Genomic DNA, 26256 nt, shown 5'->3' on the forward strand with positions numbered 1-26256 from the left:
GGACAAGAAGAACTCAACTCTTTTAGGTCTCCTTACCAGGCAACCAACTTTGCCCAGCTGAGTTTCTGGCACAGACCAAGAGAAATCTAAAGTGGGTGGTAAAGGAAGGAGATGATGATATTAGTTTTGGTCTAGATTGAGGTGCAGCAACAAGGACTGCAGCTAATCTTCCTGTGTAGTCTTTTAGGAAGGCTACAGCTGGCCATCATCTAGAAGTCTCGGTGACAGAGTAGAATTAACATGGAATGGTCAAAAAGTGGACAGCAGCAAACACCTCTTTTGCTCCACATTATTTCTATTCTGCTTCTAGTAGCAGCCATAGTTTCCCTGGATAGTTCTAAGTAAGCTCAGGTTTGTCCTTCTTGTCAGTGAAATGCCAATGTAAGCATGAGCATCTTGATCTGCTTACTATTCCAAGTCCTGCTTCAATATTGGGAAATACTGTTTCCCCCCCAAAAAACAGCCCAGCCCAGAAGTGTAGGGGAAGTTAATGCCCCTGGCAGCAACTCTCAACTATAATGGGTAATGAAAACTGCTAACTAAATGTCTGCAGTTCTATCAGGTGGATAATATTGGGAGGCATTCTATAAGCTTCTTAGGAGGTCTTAGAGCACTCAAGACCAAAATAGTAACCTTGATAATACAATACATCTTCATATCGGTTTTCTCCTTCTTCTCCATGTTCTCTTATTTATGCTGCCTGAGATCACCTCACAAATGACCTACAGATATCCAAATCTTTTCTCTGGCTCTACTTTCAGGTGACCTAGACTAAGTTGAGAACCACTAACCAAATGCATTTATGTCTCTTCATCTAAGTATTTTGGGGATTTTCTAGATATTAAACAAAAAATATTTGTTTATGAAGAATTTTTTTGCAAGGCGAGGTGAGAGCATTTTAACTTTGTGCAAATGAAGTTTTCTAGTTTAGGCAATAAAGAAGCTGATGACAATGATGCTTGCTTACTCTGAACCACATTATAACTACCTTCAATATTTCTACTTGAAAATAAATAAAAATATCTCACTTTCATACTCATATGAACTATTGGCCAAGGGGTAATGTGCATACTAATAAATACTATCAATAAGTTCCAGATTCATAATAGATATGATATATAAGTTTCAAGTCGTCACAATTTCATTCCAGTATTATCTTCTATCAGAAATTTCTTTAACAATTTTTAGAATAAAAATGTATATAACTTTCCATGCTAAAATATTCACATTAACTTCATTCTATAATGCTCACTGCATTCCTGGAATAGCTTACCTTCATTTTAAAACACTAGTTGCAATTTAGGTTATTTTATTTTTGATTTCAGAACCCTTATTTTGGTAACAAGACATACTTGCAGGTTATAAATGCTTTATTTTTTTTTTTTTTACATGAAGAAGCTTGGTGGTAAATATGTGGCTATTTGATGTTTTCTATGATGAAGAGAGTCAGACTCTCTCATAGAATGTAAACGTACCCTTACACATGTATATGTAATTTTTATCAAAATTCAGCTTAGTCACTGAAAGAAGACTCGCTATCTGAACTTTCTTCTACAGTCCTTTCACTTTCACCATCAGGCACTGGAGCATCTGGCCTTCTGAAAGAGAAGAAGGAAAACAATTTTTAAAGGTTTTTTCCAATTGAAAAGAAGCACTTACAAACTGTAAATTAGGTTCATCTTAGTCTACGGAGGCTAATAAATCTGCCAACTCTGTGTCCTTAAATGAGAGAGCCTCCTGCACTATAACAGCATGATTCTCTCTGGCTTCTGCACTCCATGGGGATTAAGTGCTATTCCTGTAAGGCCACGGCTCTATTTTCTCTTGCCAGCCCTTACATAGTGTGCTACTTCAGCAGTTTCTGCTTCTCATTACCATGGAGACCCAACTATAGACAGAGATCTGATCTGTAGAAGCTGGCATGACCAATGCTAAATCCCTGCCACCTCAAGTGTACATGAGGCACAGAGAAAGGAAAGCTAGAAGTGGAGAGGAAAGGAAAGTCTTCATGTTCAGGAAAGTTGCAGGGAGAAACTTAGAAACAGAAGAGAGTTCAAGAAAGGCCATGAAGAAATGTAGGCAGTATGGAAATTTTATGGGGAAGAAAAGTGCCTGGTCAAAATGAGGTTCTTAATATTTGTTGGATATTTTCACTTACAAGTTGTAACTCTAGAGAATGAACATAAAAAATGTTAGTGGGTAAAAAATACCATTTCACAGATTCCCTGGGCAGACAGAATGGTTAAACTAACTTTGCTATAAGAAACCAAAGTGAAACTTTAACGTTGTTATTAAAGCAGTCATTTAGATATGCCCCACTAGTGTTTGTGCCAACAAATCATTTAATCAATGCAGTAGCACTATTGTTCTTTTCATTCTTATCAAGAAAGTAAATTAAGCAAAAGCAGTATTCTTTTGGGAAAATTAAGATGAAAAGGAAGAATAATATAACTACTATGCCTTAATAATGAAAATCACCAGACTATTTCTGCCTCAGGCTTCTTGATTCTTACTAAAGACTTAGGAAACTCAATAAATAAAAACTAATAGTAGTAAAATAAGAAAATGTATTGTCTACCAGTTAACTTTTAGTTATCAAAAATAATGGCTTACATAAATTGATATGTTTGGCATGCTAATTAACAGAAGGAAATGGCACTGTTCTCTACCTTCAAATATAAACTCATTTGCTCTCCTGAAAAATTTTAGGTTATACCTGTAAGGCAACCACATATACCAAATACAGTAACACTTTTAAAACTGATAAAACATTTCCAGGTTTTGACTGATGCTCCATCTGCTAAAATACTAACACAGGACCATTATCTCCATCACTCTTCACAAAAGCAACAAACAACTTTATTAGTAGTGGGCATGAGTATTGGGCACACTTTTCCACGTAAATCAGTCTTTATTATGTGGTTGATTTCTTTCATCTCCACTCTGTTAGAGGAAAAAATACTAGAGGGAATTACTTCAAAAATGCATCAAGATTATATTAGTATCTATGACAACTCAAATGAATAAAATAATGTTATGTAACTCCTTAAAACAGATGCTACTTAAAGGTAAAAGTACAAGGGAGTAAAATTTTAAATTTATTGTGTGTGCAATCATTTACAGATACATTTGATACTGTACTGCATACTAGTTAAGAACACAGACTCACTTTTGCGTCAGACTGGCTGTGTTCAAATCCCAGTCTTGCGACTTACTTGTTGAGCAACTTTGAGGAAGCTATTTAAGCAATCTGTGCTCGAGTAACTGATTGGATTGTGGTGATGATTAAATTAATAAATGTAAACTACATTGAATAACATCTGGAACACAGTACTAAAAACAGTTATTATAATTACATTATTCTCACTGTCAGGCACCTATTATTTGCTAAGAACTGTATTCCTTCAGGGGTAATAAATAACAGGTAGTTCCTGCCATGAAACAGGTGATATTTTAGTAGGGGAGACAAAAATGCAAAGAAGTTAATGTCACATAGTGTAGATGAACTAAGTTTGTGTGAAAAGAAAAAGTAATCAATTCTGCTAGGGTTGGTAAGAGAAAACTCCAAAGAGGTAGAGATGCTTACAAAGAGTTTTGAGGTGTGAGCAGAGTTTGCCAGAAACAGAAAAGTTGGGATAAGTTGAAGATGATAAGATGATAAGGTGAAGATGTTCTGGGTAAACAGTAAAATGGGAATGGTGTGGCATACTGCATTTGAAAACTATAAGTCATCTGGTAGCTAGAATGTAAGGTATATTGGGGCATAACAACAGAAAAGATCATTTGGCAGGAGAAAGGTGAAGGATGGGGAGAAGTTAAATGAAATTTATGTTTTTCACTGAAATAGCATAATTAAGCTTGGGATTCTTTTTTTAAAAATATTATTTTAGTTGTTGATGGGCCTTTATTTTATTTGCTTATTTATATGTGGGGCTGGGAATCAAACATAGTGCCTCACACGTATAAGCATGCATTGAGCTACAACTCCAGCCCCATGGGATTTTTAAGTTTAATATATTTTAAAAATTGAGCTATGATCCACATATCATAAAACTCACCATTTTAAAGTACACAAGCTAGTGGTGTTTAGTATATTCATAAGACTGTGCAACCATTACTACTACTTAATTACAAAACATTTTCATTACACCAAAAAGACGCCTTCATCCATTAGCAAGCACTCTATATTTTATATTTCCCTTTATCCTCCAATCCTGGAAAACAGTAATATATTTTCTTCTATATTTATGAACTTTCTTATTCTGGAAACTTCCATATAAATGAGATCATACGATATTCAACATTAGTGTATGGTTTCTTTTACCTAGCATAGTATCTTCAAAGTTCACCTTTACTATAGCATTTATCAGTACATAATCATTCTATAGAGTGAATATTTTTCCATTGCTTATATATACTACATTTTGCTATTTATTATCAGTTGAACGACTTCTGGGTTATCTATTTTTTGTTATTAACCAGTTGAGTACAAGTTTTTAATGTGAATATATGTTTTCATTTCATATATATATATATTATATATATATATATATACACACACACACACACACACACACACGCACAAAGGAGTAGAATTGGGGGGTCATAGGGCAACTCTGTTTAACCTTACAGTGAACTCCCAATTATATTCAACAGTAACAGTGTCTTTATCATTTTACATTCATACAAGTAAAATGAATGAGGTTTCCAATTTTTCCATATCCTCACCAAAATTTACATTGTCTAGCTTCATTCTTCTTCTTATTTTTATTGTGGTAAGATACATATACCATAACATTTACCATCTTTACCATTTTTAGATGTACAAATTAGTAGTATTAAGTATATTCAGCAGTGTTAAGTATAGATAGTTGCATAGCCATCACCACCATCCATCTCTAGACATCTGATTTTGCAAAACTGAATCTCTGTGCCCAAACAATATCCCCACTTCCCTTTGGCTCCTGACAAACATTATTTTATCGCTGTGAATTTGAATACCTTATAAATGTGAAATTGAACAATATTTGTTCTTTTTTTAAAAAAATATTTATTCTTAAGTTTTAGGTGGACACAATATCTTTATTTTACATTTATGTGGTGCTGAGGATAGAACCCAGTGCCTCATGCATGCTAGGCAAGCACTCTACCACTGAGCCACAACCCCAGCCCAATATTTGTTCTTTTTGACTGGCTTATTTTATTTAGCATTGTGTCCTAAAAGGTTCATCCCTATTTTAACACGTGTCAGAATTTCCTTCAATATTTCATCATCATGTGTATACCAATCTGTTCATCCACTCATCTGTCAGTGGACACTTCCACCTTTTGGCAACTGTGAATAATTCTTCTATGAACATGGGTGTATAGGTATTTCTATGAGAACTTACTTGTGATCTTTATCCAGAGATCTTGCTTTTGATCTTTACCTAGAAGTAGAATTGCTAGATGATATAGTAATTCTGGTTTTAATTTTTTGAGAAATCACTATACTGTTTTTGGTCTTTGAATGTGGCTTCTTTCACCAAGCATAATATCTTCAAAGTTCACAAATGTTGTAGGACCTATCAGTATTTCATTGTTAAGTACACGTAGTAGTGTTAATAACAGCTGCATTATTTTATAGTCCCATGAACAGTGAGTGAGGATTCCAGTGTCTTCATATCCTCACCAACACTTGTTACTTACTGTCTGCCCTCTTTCATTTAAAAATAAATACAATGCTATTTTGACTTGGAATCACTAGAAGAACAAAAAGTGTACACTACTTCTCTTAGGGTACAAAAAAGAGAAAAACTTCAAGAAATCACAAAATCAAATGAGGCGTTATACAGGAAAACATTTTATAAGTTACAAAGTCTTAGACAATGTGAATAAAACTCACAGCAATGCCATCGGTTTTAGCCTAGATATCCATATTTTCAGGGGAAACAGAAATTTAGCTCTTTATATTACGAACGGTTGTGTTCTTAACTTGATTCTATGCAATATGTATCTTTCATCTTAACTTGTTGTTCATGAAGAAGTTTTAAGACCAGTTTGAAAAGATTACTACTTTAAACTACTAGCCTAAAATTCAACAATTATTAATCCAAATCCAAAGGAAACATATTTCACTACTGAAATCTAGAAATGAGAACTTTATAATAGTTTCTTACTATTTTAAATATATAAATGAATACTAAAGAAGAGTGTATCAGCAATATAGAGAAAAATATATAAAGTAACAAGTACATTCATGATGCATCCTGGATATTTTTAAAAATTCTCCATCTTTAAAATTACATAAAAACACTGCCTTGGTGTTAACATTTGAACAAGTGTATTTATATAATCTAAAGCATCAGGGTTATCAATAAATTTTTAATAAAACCGAAATTTTTAAAAAGCTTATATTTAAACTCATTACTAAGTCTAAATTATCTTTTAAAAATTAAGTATTTTCAAAGAAATTACTAGGTTGACCTTAATTAAAAATGAGCCAAGCTGGGCTCAGTGGGGCATGCCTATAATCCCAGTGGCTCAGGAGGCTGAAGCAGGAGGATTGCAAGTTCAAAGTCAGCCTCAGCAACTTAGTGAGGCCCTAAGTTACTCAGTGAGACCTTGTCTTTAAATAAAATACAAAAAAGGGAAGGGGATGTGGCTTGGTGGTTGAGTGCTCCTGGATTCAATACCCAGTGCCAAAAAAAAAAGGGGGGGGGCAAAATTTAGGAAGGAAAGAGATAGAAGGAAGGACTAAGTATATACAAATCAGTACATTTTAGCAAATAACACTGTGCACATGCTAATTTTGACACTCATTCGTCTCCCTAATTCCTGCTGCCCTCACCCTTTCCCTACCCACTTTCTTGCTTTAGTCATACAATCCAGGCCTGACCAATCACAGGCATCTTTCTTTGGAGTATAAGGGATTCAAAGCAAGAGGACACATAACTCATGCAAGGCCAATTGCAATGACTCTCTAGAAATGAGATACTGTGTTATAGAAAAGTGACTAGAAATATTAAAGCCTTGCTGGAGGTTCTATTTCCTGGTTTCAGAGATAAGGCTCTGTGATTGGAGAGTCGTGTTTTATTACACCAACGAAGTAAAGCTGGTATGATTAGGGGGAAAGAGAAGATTCCAGCTAGTCAGCCCTGATGACTCTGAGGCCCTACATCCTGTTCTACCCGTAGACTTTTTAGCTATGAGCCAATAACTTCCCTTTTTGTTTAAGTTGGTTTCTGAAATCCTGAATGTGAAGGGAGTCCTCAAACACAAATATTGTTGAATAATTTTTTTTTCACTGAAGGAAGATTTATATTTGTGTTTAAAGACAGTCACTTTTAAGGACACAAAACCAAATAACAGTCTTTATTTATGCAGATGAAGAGTTTACAAATATTTTTCATTTTGTTAAATTTAAAAGAGTTGAATTTGGGCTGGGGTTGTGGCTCAGCAAGGTGCTGGGTTTGATCCTCAACACCACATAAAAATAAATAAATAAAATAAATGTATTTTTAAAAAAGAGTTGAATTTAAAGCAGATTAAGTACCAAAAACAGTGTTAGTAAAACTACTGCTGAGCAGGAGATGGTAGGGAAAGGGTGTGGTAATTATCATTCAAATCATTTGTCCATGTGTTTTCAGTTCATATGTAAAGTTATAATTTCATATGACACTGTGCTATGTCAGAGCTCTATGCAATGGCAACAGGTAGTCTTAAGGGAAGAGCAAAACACTAAGATTCTTAAACTTATTTACCATATAAAAACCTCTAGGGTTGTCAAAAATTTAACAGTTTTGACTTTGATAATAGCTTGTCTCCCTAATAGCGAGGGAGCATTAGGGAGACTAGCTATTCAGCATTACATTTACTCAAAGACACTGTTCCTTTCTGAATGTTCCAAGACACATATATTCCGTTCTTTGTTTTGGTAAGCAGGCTTCCACATCTAGGGAGACAAATAAATGCCAAATATCAAGGAGAAAAAGAGCCAGGTCTTCCAGGTAAGATGGGTTTTTGCTGTTGATCTTGGGATCTTTTACTTCCTGGAGCTAGTTTTATTTCCTCGTCTGCTAGTTACCAACAGACCCAGAATGCTTTTCAACAACTCCTCTTTGCTATTGCTATTATCTCTCTCTTGTGATCAAAGTTTCCAACCAGTAGACAAATAATAACTTTTGGACATTGATTTTAAAAACAAATGTCTTATGTTTTTTGGCTAGTATAAGCCAGTCAATTGTTGAGGGCTGACAATTATATTGAACAGAAAATCCAGTTCAACATAAACAAAAATACATGAAACCAGTAAAAACCTTATTTTTGGAATTGTCAAGTTGTAGAATTGAGATCTGTTCTATTCTCATCCAGTTCAAATCCAAACTTAAGTCCATTTGGTGACTTTATAGCAGGAGGCCGACAAAGAATATTGGTAGATAAGGAATTCCCTTAGAGAGCAGGACAATCTGCTAGATATGCCAGATAGGCCTTAAAAAAAATTCATGCTTTTCAATATCCTTTTGTTTAACTCCAATAAATCCCCTCCTGACTCAGTGATAAGCAGGCTGAGGTAGTTACTTTTATTTTTGGCAACCATAAAAGTAGTCATTCCACCATCTGGGAAGACAGTATAAATGTCTTTTGAATAGATATCTCCAGGATAAATGCCAACTGAGCTGGTTCTGTTCAAAGCCTGCAGAGCAACTTGAACTCAATTATATGCTTTCTTTAGCCAAATCAATATGCTGCACACTGCACCCTCCCACCAAGATTGTGTGTGACCAGTTGAATTTCAATTTCAGAAGTCTGTTCTTTTCTAAAAGTTGAAAATTCAGATTTTCAGTTTGAGAAAATAGACTATAATTTTAAAAGATAATACTCTGTGTATGTGAAATATGTCTTCGTTGAAAACAAAGCAACTGCAGGATTATAAACAAGTTGTGATTCAAAAGCCTGGTGAATCCATTGTTTAGAACTTGCTACAAAGTTCTCCATTAAACCATTCACAAATCACAGCTAACATTTATTGAACATTTACTGCTTATCCAAACTTGTGCTAAGTGCTTACAACATTATTGATCTTAGTTTGAACAATTCTACTAGGGGGTGAATGCTTCTATTTTCCAGTTTGTTGATAAGGAAAGAGGTTAGGCAATCAAAGAGGTTAGGTAATCAATTCCAGGTTATACAGCCATAGTGTGCCAGGAAAGAACCTAAATCTCAGCAAGAGACCATCTCCAAAGCCTGCCTTAGCCTGAGCTTTAAACAGCATGAATTCCATTTCTTGCTGATGGAGCAGATCAGTGGCTAGTCTATTTATCCTAGAGTCATAATAGTAACTTTAGCTCTGAGACGCAAATGTTCTGGGACACAGAACAGGATAGGGGAGAAATGGTTGTTTTTTTTGTTTTTTTTTTTTTAAGAAAATCTGGGCATTGATTGAAAGAATTTTTAAAGCATGATTTATCCATTCTGTATTTCTGAATGCAAGACTGAAGCAGATTAACCTTTGGACAAAGACCAATTAAAATTTTCCATTTTCTTTCCCTTTAAACTCTTCTGAGTAGGATGGTGACAAGGGTATTTTTCACATATCTTTCAATTCAATGGCACTGAAACTAATTTTTATAAGCCGAATAGTAAGTACTAATTCTTAAAGAAGAACTATTGTTATTTTCAATAACAACATTTCACTGGATATTAAACAATAATTAAACAACCAATCAAAAGTATCAAACAAACAATACTTATTTAATAATTATAAGCTATTTTCTTCAGCCTTAAAGACTTTCTAAAACTCTTTGATAATCACACTTTTCTAGAAAAATTGCCAGGCTTTCTTCCTCTTTATCATGCAAATATTCAGCTTAATTAGTGTATTCTTTTAGCTTCCAATTTTTTATATATACAAATCCAAAGCAATGTATTTACTGGTCACTATTTATTTCTATATCAACCTCAGTTTTCCTCTTTGCTCAGTACAGACAGACATAGGCTATTTCTTCTAATAGTTATGAGTTTGTCTTACTACCTAAAGCTCATAAAATAGAAAGTGTATTTTATAATTTAAAAGGAAACAGAACAATCTTTACTGAAAGTTCTTGGATGAGGCTTATTATGTACCTAAGATTCTAAATAAAAGTGTACTCTCTTCTCAGATGGCACATTTTCTTCTCTTTCATCACCTCTCTCAAAGTGAGGCTCCCTAACTTTTATGTAAACATGATGCCAAAAGCACCAAAATTCCTCTGTTAACAAGGTGGCTGATTCCACTTATATCTAGCTAAATGTAGTTGGAACTGACTTGCCAGTAGTGGTGATAAGTTATAGTGAATCACTCCCACTCCAACCAGTGCCCCTGGTGACCAATGGCATGTACTTCTGAGGTAATGGTCACAAGTCAGGCTACAGGCTGTGGTTGAGAAGCTGCTTTTCTGTAAGACAATGTTAACTGCAAAGTAAAATATAAGGGTGGGTTGGGATCCTCCTCCTGGTAGTCACCTATGGACTTCTTAAGGTAGAGATACCTAGTGGACTCTTAAAGGGTAACAAATTAGGCAGGCCACGGAGAAGAAAGAAAACATTTAAAGAAACCAAAAGGGAATAGGAAAATGATACATGCAGATGACTGCAAGTAGTTTGTGATAGGTGCATGAGATAGACATGGGTGGAAGAGTAGCAAGAGATATAGCTAGAGAAAGAATCTGGGACTTGATGGTGAAAGTATTTGTAGCAATGCTTAGTTAGAGGGCAGTGGAGAGTCACAGGCCATCTGCAGCAAGAACAAAGTATGAACAGATCCACTCAGCCTTTGTGGACAGCTTAAAAGAGAACAGGAAAACGAATCAGGAGCTGCTATAATAATTCGGGTGAGAAATGATGAGTCTGAACAACTCTGGTTATGGAGTTGTGGTCAGATGTAAGAGATACTAAAAATGAGAAAAATCATAGTGATTGATAGAGAGTAAGAAAGAGAGAAAGAGCTACGGTGATTTTCAAGTTGTTAATGTGAATTGCTGGTTGAACTAAAGGGCTATGAAGTAGCTTTGGCTTGGGCAGGGGATGAAATAAAACCAGTAGCCCGTAAAGGGACTGGCTATCCAGGATATGCTGATGCTTGTGAGGTACTGGTTTTCCATTTAATACATTTTCTCCTGAGAAAATAATTTTAAATCATCATTTTAAAGCTTATTTTAGCTCTCTGATATTACAGATGGTTTGCTCTATATTTCCAGAAGCAAAGAAGAGGTCACAATCAATGGTAAATATATTTTTAATTTATAGATTTCTGTAAGTACCAAATGGATTAAAGCCAAATTCATAAGCAAATACACGTTACAACCCATCTGCTTTTAAACAGAAACAGTTTCTGTTTAAACAATTTCAAGAACAAATGCCAAATATCCCAGAGATGCTTTAGTTCAAATTACCAAGCCATGCCATGGTACTTGAACCATTTGCTACTTGGAAATACACCAAATGTAGATACATGTTAGAAATCTGGTTTTGTAGACCTTAAAACATCCTTAAATTACATATTCTGAAAAACAAAATATGAGAAAAAGATTTTTATGGTGTTTCACCTCCAAAATGCATACCTTTTCTTGATGGGCTGAATGCCAAGAAAAATTCCTAAGTATACTGCTAAGTACTATAGGAAAGCCTGAGTAGCATTGGGCTGAACTAAAACCCCAAACTGCAAAAGACTCTTTACAAGTATCTAGATGCTTACAAAACAGAATAGTTTTGAAAAATCCATTAAAATGTATTTTATCAAGGATAAATTATATAGCCAGTTTTCTTGGAAGTAATGAATTATCAAATTTTGAGACATGATTTTTTTAGCATTTCTAAAAAAAATATTTTATAAAACTCATACAAATCGGTATCTAGTTTCATAATAACCATTAATGTAAACCCAGGGTAACTTTTTGCCCTACTTATTTCTTAATCTGGCTTAACCTAGGTCAAAAGCAGAATAAATTTCCTACACATAGAAGTCTTAAATGAAGAGCTGGTAGATAATAACTCCCACATCCATGTCCCCCCCCAAAAAGGAAGGATGGAGAGAAAAAAAATAAATAATTGTCATCAAATGTTGACTCTTTTGGATACCTAGATTCATGGTTGATCTATTGAAACTGCTTCTAAAACATGAAAAAGCTGGTATTAGTAGCAGAGAATATTTTCTTTCTTTTTAATATGGCAGAAAAGGAAGGAAGGAAGTTGGTCTTCTCAACTGAAAAACATTATATACGAAAAAAATAGAGAGCTTAAAATATTTCTATTATAATTGACAAATACAGTGTCTTGGCACTGTATTAGAAGAACCACTTACTCAAGAAGATCTGGATCCAATCCTTCTGATATCATTTTGTTTCTTATCGCCATCACCGGAACACCCTAAACAAAACATAATAATTCAGTCATTAAAAATGCCTCTGTGCTTCCTTCATTGTGCTTCCACATGCCATCTAAAATAAGATCTTTAGATGCATCATTATTTAAAATAGTCCTATTTGCTTTTGTTAGTCTGTGCACTTGAATAATTTGTAACAAAGTACACATGTAAGCTTATTCATTACTAATTCTGCTGTATAGAAAGCAGAGATAATATTCCCCCACTTATGTAGCCAACAGAAAGAAACACTGATAGGTCAAATGATTAAAACCAACTGAAGTGATACAATGAATACTTACTTAAATAAAGGAATAAATGTCTTTTCAAGTAAAAATAAAGATTTCAGAATGTTTTTTAAATATAATATAGTCATACTAATATTATTCTAATAAGAAAATGATCCAATTCCATTTGGACACTTTAGGAACATAGGTTAAATAGAATTCAAGGACCCTCTGGGTACTTCATTATACATATTCCAAACACCATTCCAAACACAAAGCAATAACAGTTGTATAAGTGTATTAAGTTGCAAAAATATTCAGAAAATGTGAATTTCATCATTCAGGTTAAGAATATCAAAACAGTAAGAAAAGGATACAACAGAAATAAACACAAATTTACTGGAAAAGGAATCTGATTTGATGAATAAACACACTTATTTACAGCTCACCTGATTAAACTCTAAGGGAAAAAGTCACAATCAAACCTCTGTCAACTCCCCCTCTTCACACCATTCCCAAAGATAAAGAAACTAACCTGATGTATAAAATTAACGGCCTTGATTATATCACTTCAAGAAGTAGGGTGGATCACTGAAGGGGACCTTGTCCTTATGTCTCTTTATCCCATATGGCAGAAGGAGGAGGTTGAGTTGGGTCCAATGGGATAAAGCTCAATCACTGCTCTATTGCTATTGCAAACTCTTCCCTTCTGTCTTCCCATGCACAAGCCAGCTGTGCCATTCAGTTTGGAACTTAAGGTACAGAAGAGGCTCCTTGGGAACTTTGATGCTTTAACCCAATTTCTCAGAGCTGGTGCCTAAAGTTTCTGGGCACTAGCCCAGCTAAGGTTCCTTTGCTTTCTTTTAAAAGTCCCTGATGTGTTTTCTGGCCTCTGGGATCCTACAAGGTGGTTAGTAGTGAATTTTCTACGGTTAGTGGTAGAATTCTGATATCCCAACCCTCACTTCAATGTTTAACATCATGTGGCAGCACAATGATAATAGAGACCTGCATAATGGGCAATGTGAGATTCAGGGCAAGCTAGATTACTGAAGGACCAATTAAAGAATCACTGAGGTGATCTTTGAGTTATTATCCTGAAGATAGGTTAGTGGTTTGCTTCAAATGAAAAACACAAAAACTTAGAAATACACAAATTTTTATTTGTCATACATAATAAGCTTGTCTAAAATATTTTTAAAGAACAAGTAAATATCCTCACAGTTACTCCTCTTGTCCAAAATGCAAATTTTACATTTCCAAATAAAATCTGACTTAAGTCCAGACAAGCACATGTAGAAACATGGAAGCCAACTATATTATGAATTCAATACAAATATATTTCTTGTTTTCAAAAAAATTATTAATGTGTAATTACACAGTAGTGGGTTTCATTGTGGCATATTTGTATAAGCACATAACAAGTTGATTGATTTTAGTCCCCAGATATTTCTTACAGAAATGTTATAGATCTTCCTAAATCAGGTCAGATTATCATTAATGATGATCCTTGGGTTTTAAATCAGAAAATTTTATTTATTTCAAAAATTTCTTATTTACCTTTAAACTGTCCAGAAAAGGCATTTATAAGAAGAACCATAATTGTTGATTTGGGCTGAGGAGGAAGAAAAGTCCCTGTGCTCTCTTAAAGTTTGTGAGGTTAAATGAGGCTGGCAAACAAAGGCTTTCTTTCAAGATTACAGGTCACTCAGAAGATATCTTCTCATGAGGGGGAGAGCAAAGGCAAGGCAGCCATCTGAAGAACCATTTATATATTTATCTTCATAGCTACTGTGTTTTATATTATGAATTAGTAAAATTTATATTATGAATTAGTAAAATTTAACCTATTAAGATTCAAATAACAATGGATGCTTAAATGCATTCTAAGTACTGGATAGAATTTAAATAGCATCAACATCAAATCCTCTTCAAAACCATACCCCTTAAAAGTACTCTTGTTTCACAAGACAACTTTATGATATTCTGAAAAGTGAATTATGTTTGGAAGACAAAGAAGATAGAAGATAAAACTCTGGACCTTCAGTAACAAAGTTTTAAGGATAAATGGAAGATTAGAAAAGAAAAAGCCTACTTTGCTTAGCAGTATGCGATGTGAATAAACTCTTTACATTCGGAATAAAATAAGCAAGAGATTAAACAAGCACCAATTTTTAAATATATCACCTAGAACCAAGACTTAACTTTAGATTTAAAACAAAATTTACTTAATAACAAAATTAATTTAAGTTTAATAATAGAGGAGAAAGCTAACTCCTTAAATGACAAAGAATTTAACTTGATAATTAAATGTCATCCAACTATTTAGGATACCAGGGAAAGTTAGAATCTTGGAACATTTCATAAAAAGAAAAAACACTAAAGTACTAAGGAGATAAAAGGGGAAAAAAAGAGGTAATGTCATACTTCTTTAAAAAAAAGTTCTCTCAGCTTCTATTAATTATGGTTTGATGGTATACGGGCTTTCTATAAACCCAATTTTGTGATTTATTTATTATAATTAGAATAATCCAGAGGACATCATTGGAAAGGTTAGACAAATAAGTTACAAAGCTGAGAAAACCGAAGGGAAAAGAAATGAGGTTGAAAAAGAAATTCCTGAAATATAGCAAAGAAAGTATGTATGAGGTGGAGGAGAGGGGAGATAGTGGCAGAGAGTAATAGAGAATAGTGATGTTAGTGAAATTAGTAGAATTAGAATTATCTTAACATAGTTTAACATTAGTAGAATTAGATTTATCTTAACATTAGTTTCATGGAATTGGTCACAGTAAAAGGATATCCATATTCTAATCTTAGCTTCTTGGAACTGGTTACAGTACAAGAGTATAGATAAACCCAAAATTCAAGAAGTCTTCATCATTTCTATATAGGTAAAAGAAAATATATATGACTTCTAATATTTTATCCTATGAGAGACATATTACCACACTTTTGTACAAATCTCACAAAACATGATAAAAAAGAATAATTTGACCTGGGTTCCAAAGGATGCATTCCAAAGGGATTTGCTGTAATGTTTCCAGTGATGTTGCTTAGAAAATTGGTTGTTTTTCTATATTCTTCCTTAGACATCAAGTAACAGAGTCTGGTTTGTTAAACATCAAAAAGAAGTGTCCAATTTCTAATCACCAAGAGACAAAGCTACTGGTGGTCTAAGGAGGACATGAGAGACCTCAAAACTAAAGTCTACTGAACTGTGGGATTTTTTTTTGGCAAGAGATAATGGCAGTTTGTCCAACATAAGTAATGAAGAAGAGAGAAAGCAGCCATAAGTCTGATGTTCCAAAAAATCACGTCTGTATTTGCGTCACTGGAGAAAGTGTATAAAGAAGCCACACTAATGAAATTATGATGGCAGCACTAATGGTTAAATACTAGTTTCTTATATCACAAAAACTGTCTGGAGGTTTAAAGCCCTGCCAATATTTATATATATTTGTTGCTGGGTTAATGAAAGTCAAGCTACTAAGTCTCTTTATAAACCATGTTGAAATTTTCATGAAGTTTTAGATTAGAAGAAAGGAAAGTTACTATTAAGTTTAACAGATATAAATGACTTTGTTTTTTTTTAATAAAAAATGTTCTTTGTATTTTAGCTTTTCCTCTCATTTTATGAGTTTGAATCACAACAATTCAGTTAGAAAAGAGGGAAAATATGAAGTTTCTTTTTCTACCTAGAACAACAATAAAAAAGATGTACTGAATTGATAGGTGGACAAAATGTTTTTTATTTTTCAGGAAGAAGGAAAGAGCAGGAATTTGAAAAGATGCTATTGGCTAGGAAAAGGCAGGATGTTCTTCAATCACGTTCCTTTTACTTTAATTTAGTGAAATGCACTCAACCATATCTTTGCCTTTTGACTTTCAATAGTGCTATTTTTAAAATAGGCTGCATTTAATGAAATACTTTTGTAGGGTATTATATTTAGGACAATTTTTTCAGATAGATAACTGTTTCCTAAAAAAACATAACACAAAAGAAAGCACATACGTAATCTTTCTCCATCTGTAAACTTTCAAGGAAGGCATAAAATATCAATTTAAACAAATCTCTTCATCATTATAACATGAATATAGCTCCCTAACAAAAGTGAAGTTTTATCTCTAAAGACTTGTATGAATCTAGAAAATGTTATACTCTGATACTGTTGTTATCAAGGGTTGAACTTCAATAAAAGGTCAATAAAAGGCTCACAAATATTGACTAGTACTATACATAATGAAAACTAAAAATAAACTATTCTCTTTTTAAGGATTATCTCAAAAAATGAGTTTGTAATAGAAATACTTTCTGACTGCCATCATATTTCTTTAAGATGAAGGAACAACTTATGTGAAAAAATGGATGAAAATGAAGATGGCCCAGTGGTACACACCTGTAATCCCAGCAACTATGAAGGCTGAGGCAGGAGTACTTTAAGTTTGAGGTCAGCTTCAGCAACTTAGCAAGACGCTATCTCAATAAGTGAATAAGTAAATACATAAAAAGGGCTGGGATGTAGCTCAGTGTACAGTGTACCCAGGTTTAATCCCTAATACTGCAATTAAAAAATTAACACATACTGGTCATGATCAGAACCCCAGAAAATTGGTAAGGCAATTACTATTCTTTATTCATAAAATAAATACATTTTAGAAAGATGTCTGTACCTTTTAGGGATAAGGAACTATAAAGAAAAAACTTTAAGAAAATTATTTCAAAAAGTCAGGAATCTGTTATTATGAGACAATTCCAAATAAAGCTGCAAAAATTCTTTCCATGTGATTAATTTACCTCCTACCAATATATTGTAACATGATAAACATCAGGTCTTAATGATCAAAAAAAGTACATAGAGTATTTTGATTGGATTTTCTTTAAATTTACATATGCTCAAGTATTTGTTGATTTAACAGTATTCGAGGTTGTGAAAGACCCATTTTCTTCCCCCTTATAATGCAAAAACAATATCTAAAATGTAAAGATTTGCTTTGATGCACTAATTAATGATAGCACTCCATCATAAATATATACCTCATTTTGTGCAAATGACATTTGCTTACTAAAACATGAATTGAATATTAGAATTTTCTAAATTTTATTATACTTTCTAGAAATAAAAAATTCAAAAAGAATATTTATGGAAATCATTATGGAATTTGCTACTCAAATTAAGTGTTATAAGTTAGGTCTCCTGTTCAGTTTTTGAAAACATTACTGGTCACTGAAAGCTTGGTCCTTGTCCCTGATGCCAAACCAATAGAGGAGGACAGGGTTTTGGTTTGAAAAAAAGAAAACAAAAAAGTTTTTTTTTTATTGCTTTGCTAGCAAAAGAGAAACACAGGGTACTCCTGTCCCGGAACCTATGATTCTGCCTATCAAGGGGAACAGGGGGTTTTTAAAGAGGTGATTCAAAGGCTACATTCCCCATGTTCTCAGTCCAAGTTGTAATTCACTTGTTAATTTGGGAGACAGTCATTTTTTTTTTTTTTTGAGATCTTCTGGTGCCATCCCCAAGTCTCAATTACTTTGCTCCAGTGGTGGGTGTGCTCAAGGACAGTTAACTCTGCCTTGGATGGGGAAGAAAGGTAATCCTGTTTCCTGTGAGATTAGAGAAGCAGAGAGACTAGGCAGCAGGAGGAAGAAAGGAAGAGAGAGAAATATACCCTTTTAAAAATAAGTTGCAGTGGCAGAATGGCAAGGGCTATTCTCAAAGCAGAAAGTGGACCACTGTTACATTACTAAACACTGCAATAAAACTACAAAGAATTCTTAGTAACCGATTTTATATAAAGTTGTTTATGTGATTTAAATAACAGAACATTCATTTCTGAATTAATTGTCCATCAGTGACAATGTGTTTAAATAGGTGTATGATGATTCTCTCACACAATGTCCTTAGGAGTATTTAATGAAAGATGGTCAGGATTAGGCATTCATTCAACATGGCTACAGAACCACAATTAAGGGCCAGAGTCTGATTAGAATGTCAATATCTCATGGTCTAACCAAATAACTAAATAAAAATCATTTGTGAACTTGGGCTAGAAAAAAGAAAAGAAAATTTGGAATACTGTTCTGTATTATGAAAAATTTGAGCAAATTATACATAGGTCTAAAAATACTAATTGCCCAGGAATGCCCACTCCCTTATGAATGCTTACACCATTTGAGATCCTTGTCAGAATGTGGTATTAAGCTGAGAGCAGTAGCATACACCTATAAATCTAGTAATTGGGGAGGCTGAGGCAGGAGGATGACAAGTTAGAGTCCAGCCTCATTGACTAAGTGAGACCTTATCTTGATAAAAAATAAAAAGGGCTGGGGCATGTGGTTCTGTGGTAGAGTGTCCTAAGTTCAATCATCAGAATTGCAAAAAATAAAGAAAGAAAGAAAGAAAGCAAGCAAGCAAGCCTGAGTTGGGGGGATATGGTACTAAAAATGCCTTCCTCAAGCTCAAGGCCTCTGAAACCCCTTAGGCATTTCTCTCTCCTGAGGTAAGCCTGCTTCCTTATTATAGTGTTTACTCTTTCTTTCTCCCTCATTAATTAGCCAAAATCTTAGACGGAAAAAAAAATTAATAGTAAAGGTGAAAAGCTTGATACTTCTAATAAGAGTAAACCTAAGAAGGGCAATGCCTATGGGGGTCCCCTCTTACTCTTGCAGGGAACTCTGTTCTCTTTTCTTCTCACTTGAATAAATCCTACACATTTATGCTCAATAAATAAAAAAATAAAATCTAAGAAAGTGACTACTTATATTTAAATGGTTATTATTTCTTCCTCACCAATTTGGACTAATTTTATGTAAGATTTCTTTCCTTCTTATTTCTGACAGATGTTCAGTGGTAAAGGAGAGAAAGGCACTGAGAAATCAAAGATGAATAGCTAAAAAATAAATTTTGGATTAGAGTTTAAAAACTATACCACACATTTCAGCAAGCATAACAACTGCTAGCTACTGCATATCCTCAGGAGCCTCCTTAGGAAGTTTAATAGTAGAGTGCTGTTCCTTTTGTCACAACTTCCAAAGATTTGTTTAAATGATTTGGAATGAAAGATATGGAATCCAACGTAAAAATATTTTTCTGCCAGTACTGTTCATTTGTTACCAGTTTATGTGCAATTTAAAGGACTTCCTGTGTAATTTAAAACTATCATAAGCTAATCTTCTACAAGTTTCCTCTTATGTGTTTGCTTGCTTGTACTCTGTGTCTTTATTTATTTTTTTTTGTGAGGAACAAATGTATAACATTATGGTGAATTTAAGGCAGATGAAGTAATTTTATAGAAAACTAGAAAAATAAAACTAAAATTATAAACAAAACATTTTGGCTTAAAAGAAGTACTGAAGAAAAGCCATCCTACACATTACCTAAATTATTTTTTTTGTTGATTTTTAGTTATGCATGACAGTACAATGTGTTTTGACATACCATATATAAATGGAGTATAACTTCCCATTCTTGTGATTGGACATGATGTGGAGTTACACTGCTCATGTATTCATATATGAACATAGGAAAGTTATATCTGATTTATTCTATTATCTAAATTATTTTACTATAATACCAGTGATACAAAATTATGATATGGAGAACAAGTTCCTGAAGAAATACATTCTCATCAAACACACTTTTATACTAAAGAAAACGTGCTTTGACAAATTTAGTATCCTAAATTTATTATCTTATCAGTTTTTTTTAATTTTTTAAAATTTTTACTTATTTATTTTTTGTAGATGGGCATCATGCCTTTATTTTTATTTATTTTTGTATGTGATGCTAACGATTGAATCCAGTGCCTCACACATGGGTAGGCAAGTGCTCTGCCACTGAGCCCCAGCCCCAGCCCCAGCCCCACCTCATCAGTTATTTTTTAAAGATTATTTTACATTTTAATTTCTTCTTGTGTTTTATTTACTCTCCTTTAAAATTATTTCTCACTAAAGTTAATTTTTAATTATATAGTGCAAACAACAACAACAACAATAAAACACCAAAGAGCTTAAGTGTACAGTAGCCAAATATCCATCTATAGTTCTAACAGAGACTAGCATTTGTGTAAGAACACCAGTTTGTCAATAGATGACTATTGTTCAAATATATACTACGGTTCACAATTCAAAATGTATTTTCCAGAGACTTTAGGCACCATAAACAAAAATAGTTATAGTAAAAAAGTAGTTTTGGAAGCACATATGATATTACCTAATAAATATGGACAACATCATTTAGTATACCTGCCAAATAACTATATGGTAAGTACTTTCTACCATCTTCTATTATTATCACATACAAGAAAAAAGCAAGAATTTAAAATCTGAACTTAAAATCAGTATAATTGTTTATTGTTAACAAACACTTATAATAATTTTTTTAAAAGAATAAGCAGATACATAAAAGGACAAATAAATGATTTAAATTAAACCTAAGATTAAATTTGTTGAGACTGTGACCTGTTCTGGGCTCCCTAACTTTCAAGGCAACATGCAGAGGATTAAAAAGGTAGCCAAAATGATTTTAAAAATCATGATTTGTAAAACTGGTATAATAATTCTTCACACATGGTTTCTGTAGAGTACAGTTCACTGACTGCAGCAGAGAATAACTAATTTTTATGGTTCTTTGTCAAAATGTTCTCTTGATTCTAGTTTTTCTGGATAGGCAGGCCATGGCAAAAGCATAGGTAACACTGCAGATGGCTAACTATAGAGTTTTCTACTTACGGGAAAGCTTTACCTAAACTTTCTTGCACTTAATATAAAACAGAATACAGAGGAAGGAGGGATAACTTTTGGAGGTTACTGGAGTTTCATTTATGCCAACTCACAGTTAACTATTCTTACCGTTCTGCTAAGCTTTGTGTCTTTTTTCACTTAAAGTCAAATAGACCTGGTGAACCATTTAGTTGATGGAAAGAACAAAATTTTCTTTTCAATTTTCAAAGTAAGCTAATGAAATTATTAAACAGACAAATGTTCATTTGCATCTTTATCTACATTCATATGTATAGAAAATCAAGTCATTTGATATATACTTTCATCTTCAAGTCTCCAAATCCTCATGTATTAGAAAAGCACTGACCTTGGCGTTGATTCATAAACTTCAGGCATTATAAAAGAAATGAAACACATATTATTACATACACATAACATTGCTGAAAACGAAAAAAGAAATAACATAGTTGTTAAACTCAATCTGTAACAGTATTTGTCACAGTTATGATTACATATGAACCAGTAGCTCCTCCTTTTGACTATACATTGATTGATGACAAGGAACCTACTTTGGAGTTTTCTAAGCCATAAAAGTCATATTCTAGTCATAATAAAAAAAAATTAAAAAGACTTTACTCTTACAGTAATTACATCTTCCTTGATATCTAAAGAGCACTCTACTTCATGCTTGATTATTGTTTCACCGGTTCCAAGGTGCATAACTTCTTGATGAACATCTTTAATAATCATTTGGAGCCTCTGTGTCCTTAGGTAATGGAAGCACATTTCCTCAGGCCAATATCCACTGCTGACAACAGATGCATCAGAACCACCAGAACCAAAGAGATTATTCAATTCACATTTTAAGCAAGCCAAAGAAAATAGAGCTTTAAAAAAGTCTAAGTGTCCGAAGAGACCGGTTTGGCAAATATGATTTCAAAAAATACAAGTCATTAGCTTCTTAATGTGGAAGTTGGACTTTCCCAATGCACAATTTATTACTGGCAAAGGATTCACCAAGCTCTGCCAGTAAAAAGGGGAGAATTGTTGGAAAAGTGATCTATGTACACAATTCCAGTTAAGTTATAAAAGCAATATGTAATTTAGTAAAGGCTTGTGCTGCACTATTATGACAACAAACATTAAATCAGAATCAATTATCTGCCACATTTGGAACACAACAGTATTACTCAGTGAAAAATCTTGTGTAAAACTTGCTTAAAAAGGAAAAAAAAATCAGAAAATGCCAGCAGGTGTTCCAGGAACTTTCATTAATAACAAGATCCAAATCTGAGGATCAATTAATAGACCATGAATATAGAAGGAACTTCAGAGTTCATATGTGTAAGGAAACTAAGGCCTTGAAAGGTGACATGAACTGAGCATGGTCATACAAAGAATGATAAAGCACAGAAACTATAGCATATTGCATTTCAGAAGTACAGAGTAAAGATTTAAGTACACTCCTAGGCATTCAAACTGTCTCCCAGACAACTACTTTCTGGAACTGTCATCATTCTTATGTCTCACAAAGGGCAGTAATCCAGGTGCAACAACAACAACAACAAAAAGGCATGGAGACCAAAAAGCAAAGTATTGCTTATTGCTCTATGAATTGGTACTTGTTAGGCAAGTGAAAATTAAAGGGGCTTATATTAATTGAATGGTTTAAATTATTAGACTCCAAAATAGATTTATAAGGATAAGTGAGGTAAAACAACTATGAAAACAAGACATTTTAGGAGGAAGCCAGAACCAAGGACGAGAAAATTTTCACGGATGCTTGAGGAGAAAGCCCCCAAAGATTCTAGTTCATCCTGATATAAGGAGGAAACCTAAACATTAAAAAAAAAAAAAGTCTTTGTAATCTGAAGAACTTTCCATGTCTTTCTATCTATAGTCAATGACCACTACACCTAGATGATCTGCATAAGCCTTTTATATTAGAGAAAAAGCTCAAAGGGCTTGAGATATACTTTTGTACTCTGTTATTCAAGAGGATGAAATGGTTCTACAGAATAATTCAGGAAGGATGTGGAAAAGATTACAAGATTGTTGAAGGGCTAGGTGGTACCAAGATGCAAATAAGTGGAAGAATATTACCCTTTGGAAAAAGATAAGAAGCAGTACAGATAGAATTATAGATATACTTAAGGAGAAACTCATATTTTTAAATGAAAAGAATATAAATTAGGCACCAAAAAAGAAATTAATCATAGTAGTGTCCCTTGGAGGTAACAAACCTTTAGCACTGCTAATTCCTTTTTGATGCTACAGAGATGATGATTTTTAGGGTCTCAGGAATAGATTTTTATATTGTTAGTATAAATAAGTTAATTTTTCCTTAAAGACAGGTTCTGTTTTTTGAGACCAAGCTGCCCTTCTTTTTGATAATACAATTTTCTAACAACTGCAAAGAAGGCTTCTAAAACTCAGCTTCAATAACCTATGATAATATATACAATGGGAAATAATTACTCAAAATCATATCAATAAACAAGATAGAACTCACTATTCTGATATGTCTTTTTCTACAGTAACAACTAATTAAAATTTTTAAAAAATATTTTTTAAAGTTGTAAAAAATTTTTTAAAGTTGTAAAGCTAGCCAATCCCTAAAAAACAAATGCCAAATGTCTTCTTTGATATAAAGAGAACAACTAAGAACAGAGCAGGGAGGAAGAGCAGGAGGAAAAGATCAACTTTAAACAGAGACATGAGGTGGGAGGGAAAGGGAGAGAAAAGGGAAATTGCATGGAAATGGAAGGAGACCCTCACTGATATACAAAATTACATATAAGAGAATTTGAGGGGGAAGGGAAAAAAAACAAGAGAAAGAATTAAATTACAACAGATAGGGTAAAGAGAGAAGATGGGAGGGGAGGGGAGGGGGGATAGTAGAGGATAGGAAAGGTAGCAGAATACAACAGTTACTAATATGGCATTATGTAAAAATGTGGATGTATAATGGATGTGATTCTGCAATCTATATTTGGGGTAAAAATGGGAGTTCATAACCCACTTGAATCGAATTTATGAAAAATGATATGTCAAGAGTTTTGTAATGTGTTGAATAACCAATAAAAAAACAGAAAAAAAGTTGTAAATGGACACAATATGTTTATTTTATTTATTTATTTTTTTATGTGGTGCTGAGGATCAAACCCAGTGTCTTATGCATGCTAGGCAAGCACTCTATCCCTGCGCTACAACCTCTGCCCCCTTAAACTAAATTTTAAGTAGTAGATATGAAAGAGAAATATTGGTCACTTTCTGAAGTTGAGAAAAATTGGGAATTTCAATGAACTCTGCAATATTTCAGGGAAAGCAAAACACTTTTCACTAATGACAAGGCAATTTGTAAAGATGATACTCTCTAGAATGATCTGGAGTTAGATTCCTTCTTAGGGCCAGCAGTCAAATTTGTTTATCTTTATAACTCTCTGATTACTGTTTGTTCTTCGTCACACTCAAGAACTTGAACCAACTTGGCATAAGAAACAACTGGTTAGAAGGTATACCACCATCCTGGAGTATAGACACAAAAGACTATTTAGATTCTTCTATGTGAATGGGGAAACATGGAATGAGTCAATGGTATGGATTATAATGGGTCTCTCTCTCTCTCTCTCTCTCTTGATATCAGGGATTGAACCCAGGGGGGAACCACTGAGCCACATCTCCAGTCTTTTTCAAGTCTTTTTTTTTTTTTTTTTAATTTAGAGACAGGGTTGCTTAGGGCCTTGCTAAATTGCTGAGGTTGGTTTTGAATTTGTGATCCTCCTGCTTCAGCCTCTAGAGCTCCTACAATTATAGGCATGCACCACCACGCCCAGCATTATGAATCTCTAATTAGACTCCACTTCTGTGAGGTTAAAGCAAGTGGTATTGTCATCTGTTTTTCCAGTTTTGGTTTTGACAAGTCATTCATGATACACTTAAGAAACAGGAGAAACAGTGTATTTATATGTTGCTTAATAATCATAACCCAAAGAATAATGATTAGCAGATTCATGTTAACTTTAAGGGAGACATCTACTTGCTCTATTCTTGGTTTGGTCCTATAAAACATTTAAAATCAATAACTTGAATAAAAAATATATTTATACTCTTTCAGGTGACACAAAGCCTGGAAGGAGAGTTGGTATGTAAGACTACATAATCCACTGAAACATACTTATGGAGTTCCTTTCTGGCTAAAAAAGATTAATCAAGACAATGTTCTTCCTCTTAGGGTTCTTATTTTGACTGGGGAGATTAAAATATGCAAAAATAATTATAGAAAAAACCTAAAGTAACAAATACCTTAATGAATATAGAACCAGTGGTTGGACAGGTCAATATGGTTCTCTTTATGTGGGTGGGTTCTGAATCTGGGATGATTTCATAGAAGTATTCATCATAACATGTTAGCTGAGTAAAATGTGGACATGTAATAATCAAGAGAAGGGAAAACTAGATTCAGAGATGGAAAAGCATAGAGTTGCTTACATGGGGAAAGATTTGTGGTTTTGTCTGATTGAACAATGGAATTCAGGACAGGGAGCACTAGGAAATAAAAAGTTGGGTAATAAGATTCTGGGATACAGGTTGGCACAATAAACTAAAAACAATAAAATTAAATTTAACTTGGATGAACTTCCAGTTTTAGGATGGCAGTGTAAAGATATTGCTTCCCCCATTCTCCTTGATAATCAGCCCCAAACACTTAGAAATAGAACACAACCTCCAACTTGAATGATTAAGAGGTATATATGAACCAAATGTATAAAAAGTAAAAGCAGACAGAAGAATGATGACCTGGCATAGCAGATGAAGGCTGAGTCCACGTACCTGCACAAGGAGACACGGTGAAGAAGTAGTAACTCCAGAACCCTAAAATGTTTAGGGTATAAAAATACCCTGACCAAAGGCTGGAGGGAGGCAAA

The 26256-nt window shown here is 33.7% G+C and overlaps 1 protein-coding gene across 2 annotated transcripts in view; it reads right to left on the bottom strand.

Annotated features, from left to right (window-relative positions):
• Positions 1-1346: 1346 nt before the first annotated feature.
• Positions 1347-26256, bottom strand: part of Washc3 (WASH complex subunit 3) — a 43634-nt gene continuing 18724 nt past the window's right edge. Inside the window, exons 6-7 of one of the 2 annotated variants that reach the window (XM_076855026.1) lie at positions 12320-12384; positions 1347-1598 (exon numbers count right to left, since the gene is read on the bottom strand). In XM_076855026.1, the coding sequence (XP_076711141.1) occupies positions 1514-1598; positions 12320-12384 (150 nt within the window). In that variant the 3' untranslated portion in view covers positions 1347-1513. The remainder of the gene's footprint in view (positions 1599-12319; positions 12385-26256) is intronic. The other variant, XM_076855025.1, reaches the window with a different exon arrangement.

Source organism: Callospermophilus lateralis, chromosome 4 (assembly GCF_048772815.1).
Source record: "Callospermophilus lateralis isolate mCalLat2 chromosome 4, mCalLat2.hap1, whole genome shotgun sequence".
Taxonomy (NCBI): domain Eukaryota; kingdom Metazoa; phylum Chordata; class Mammalia; order Rodentia; family Sciuridae; genus Callospermophilus; species Callospermophilus lateralis.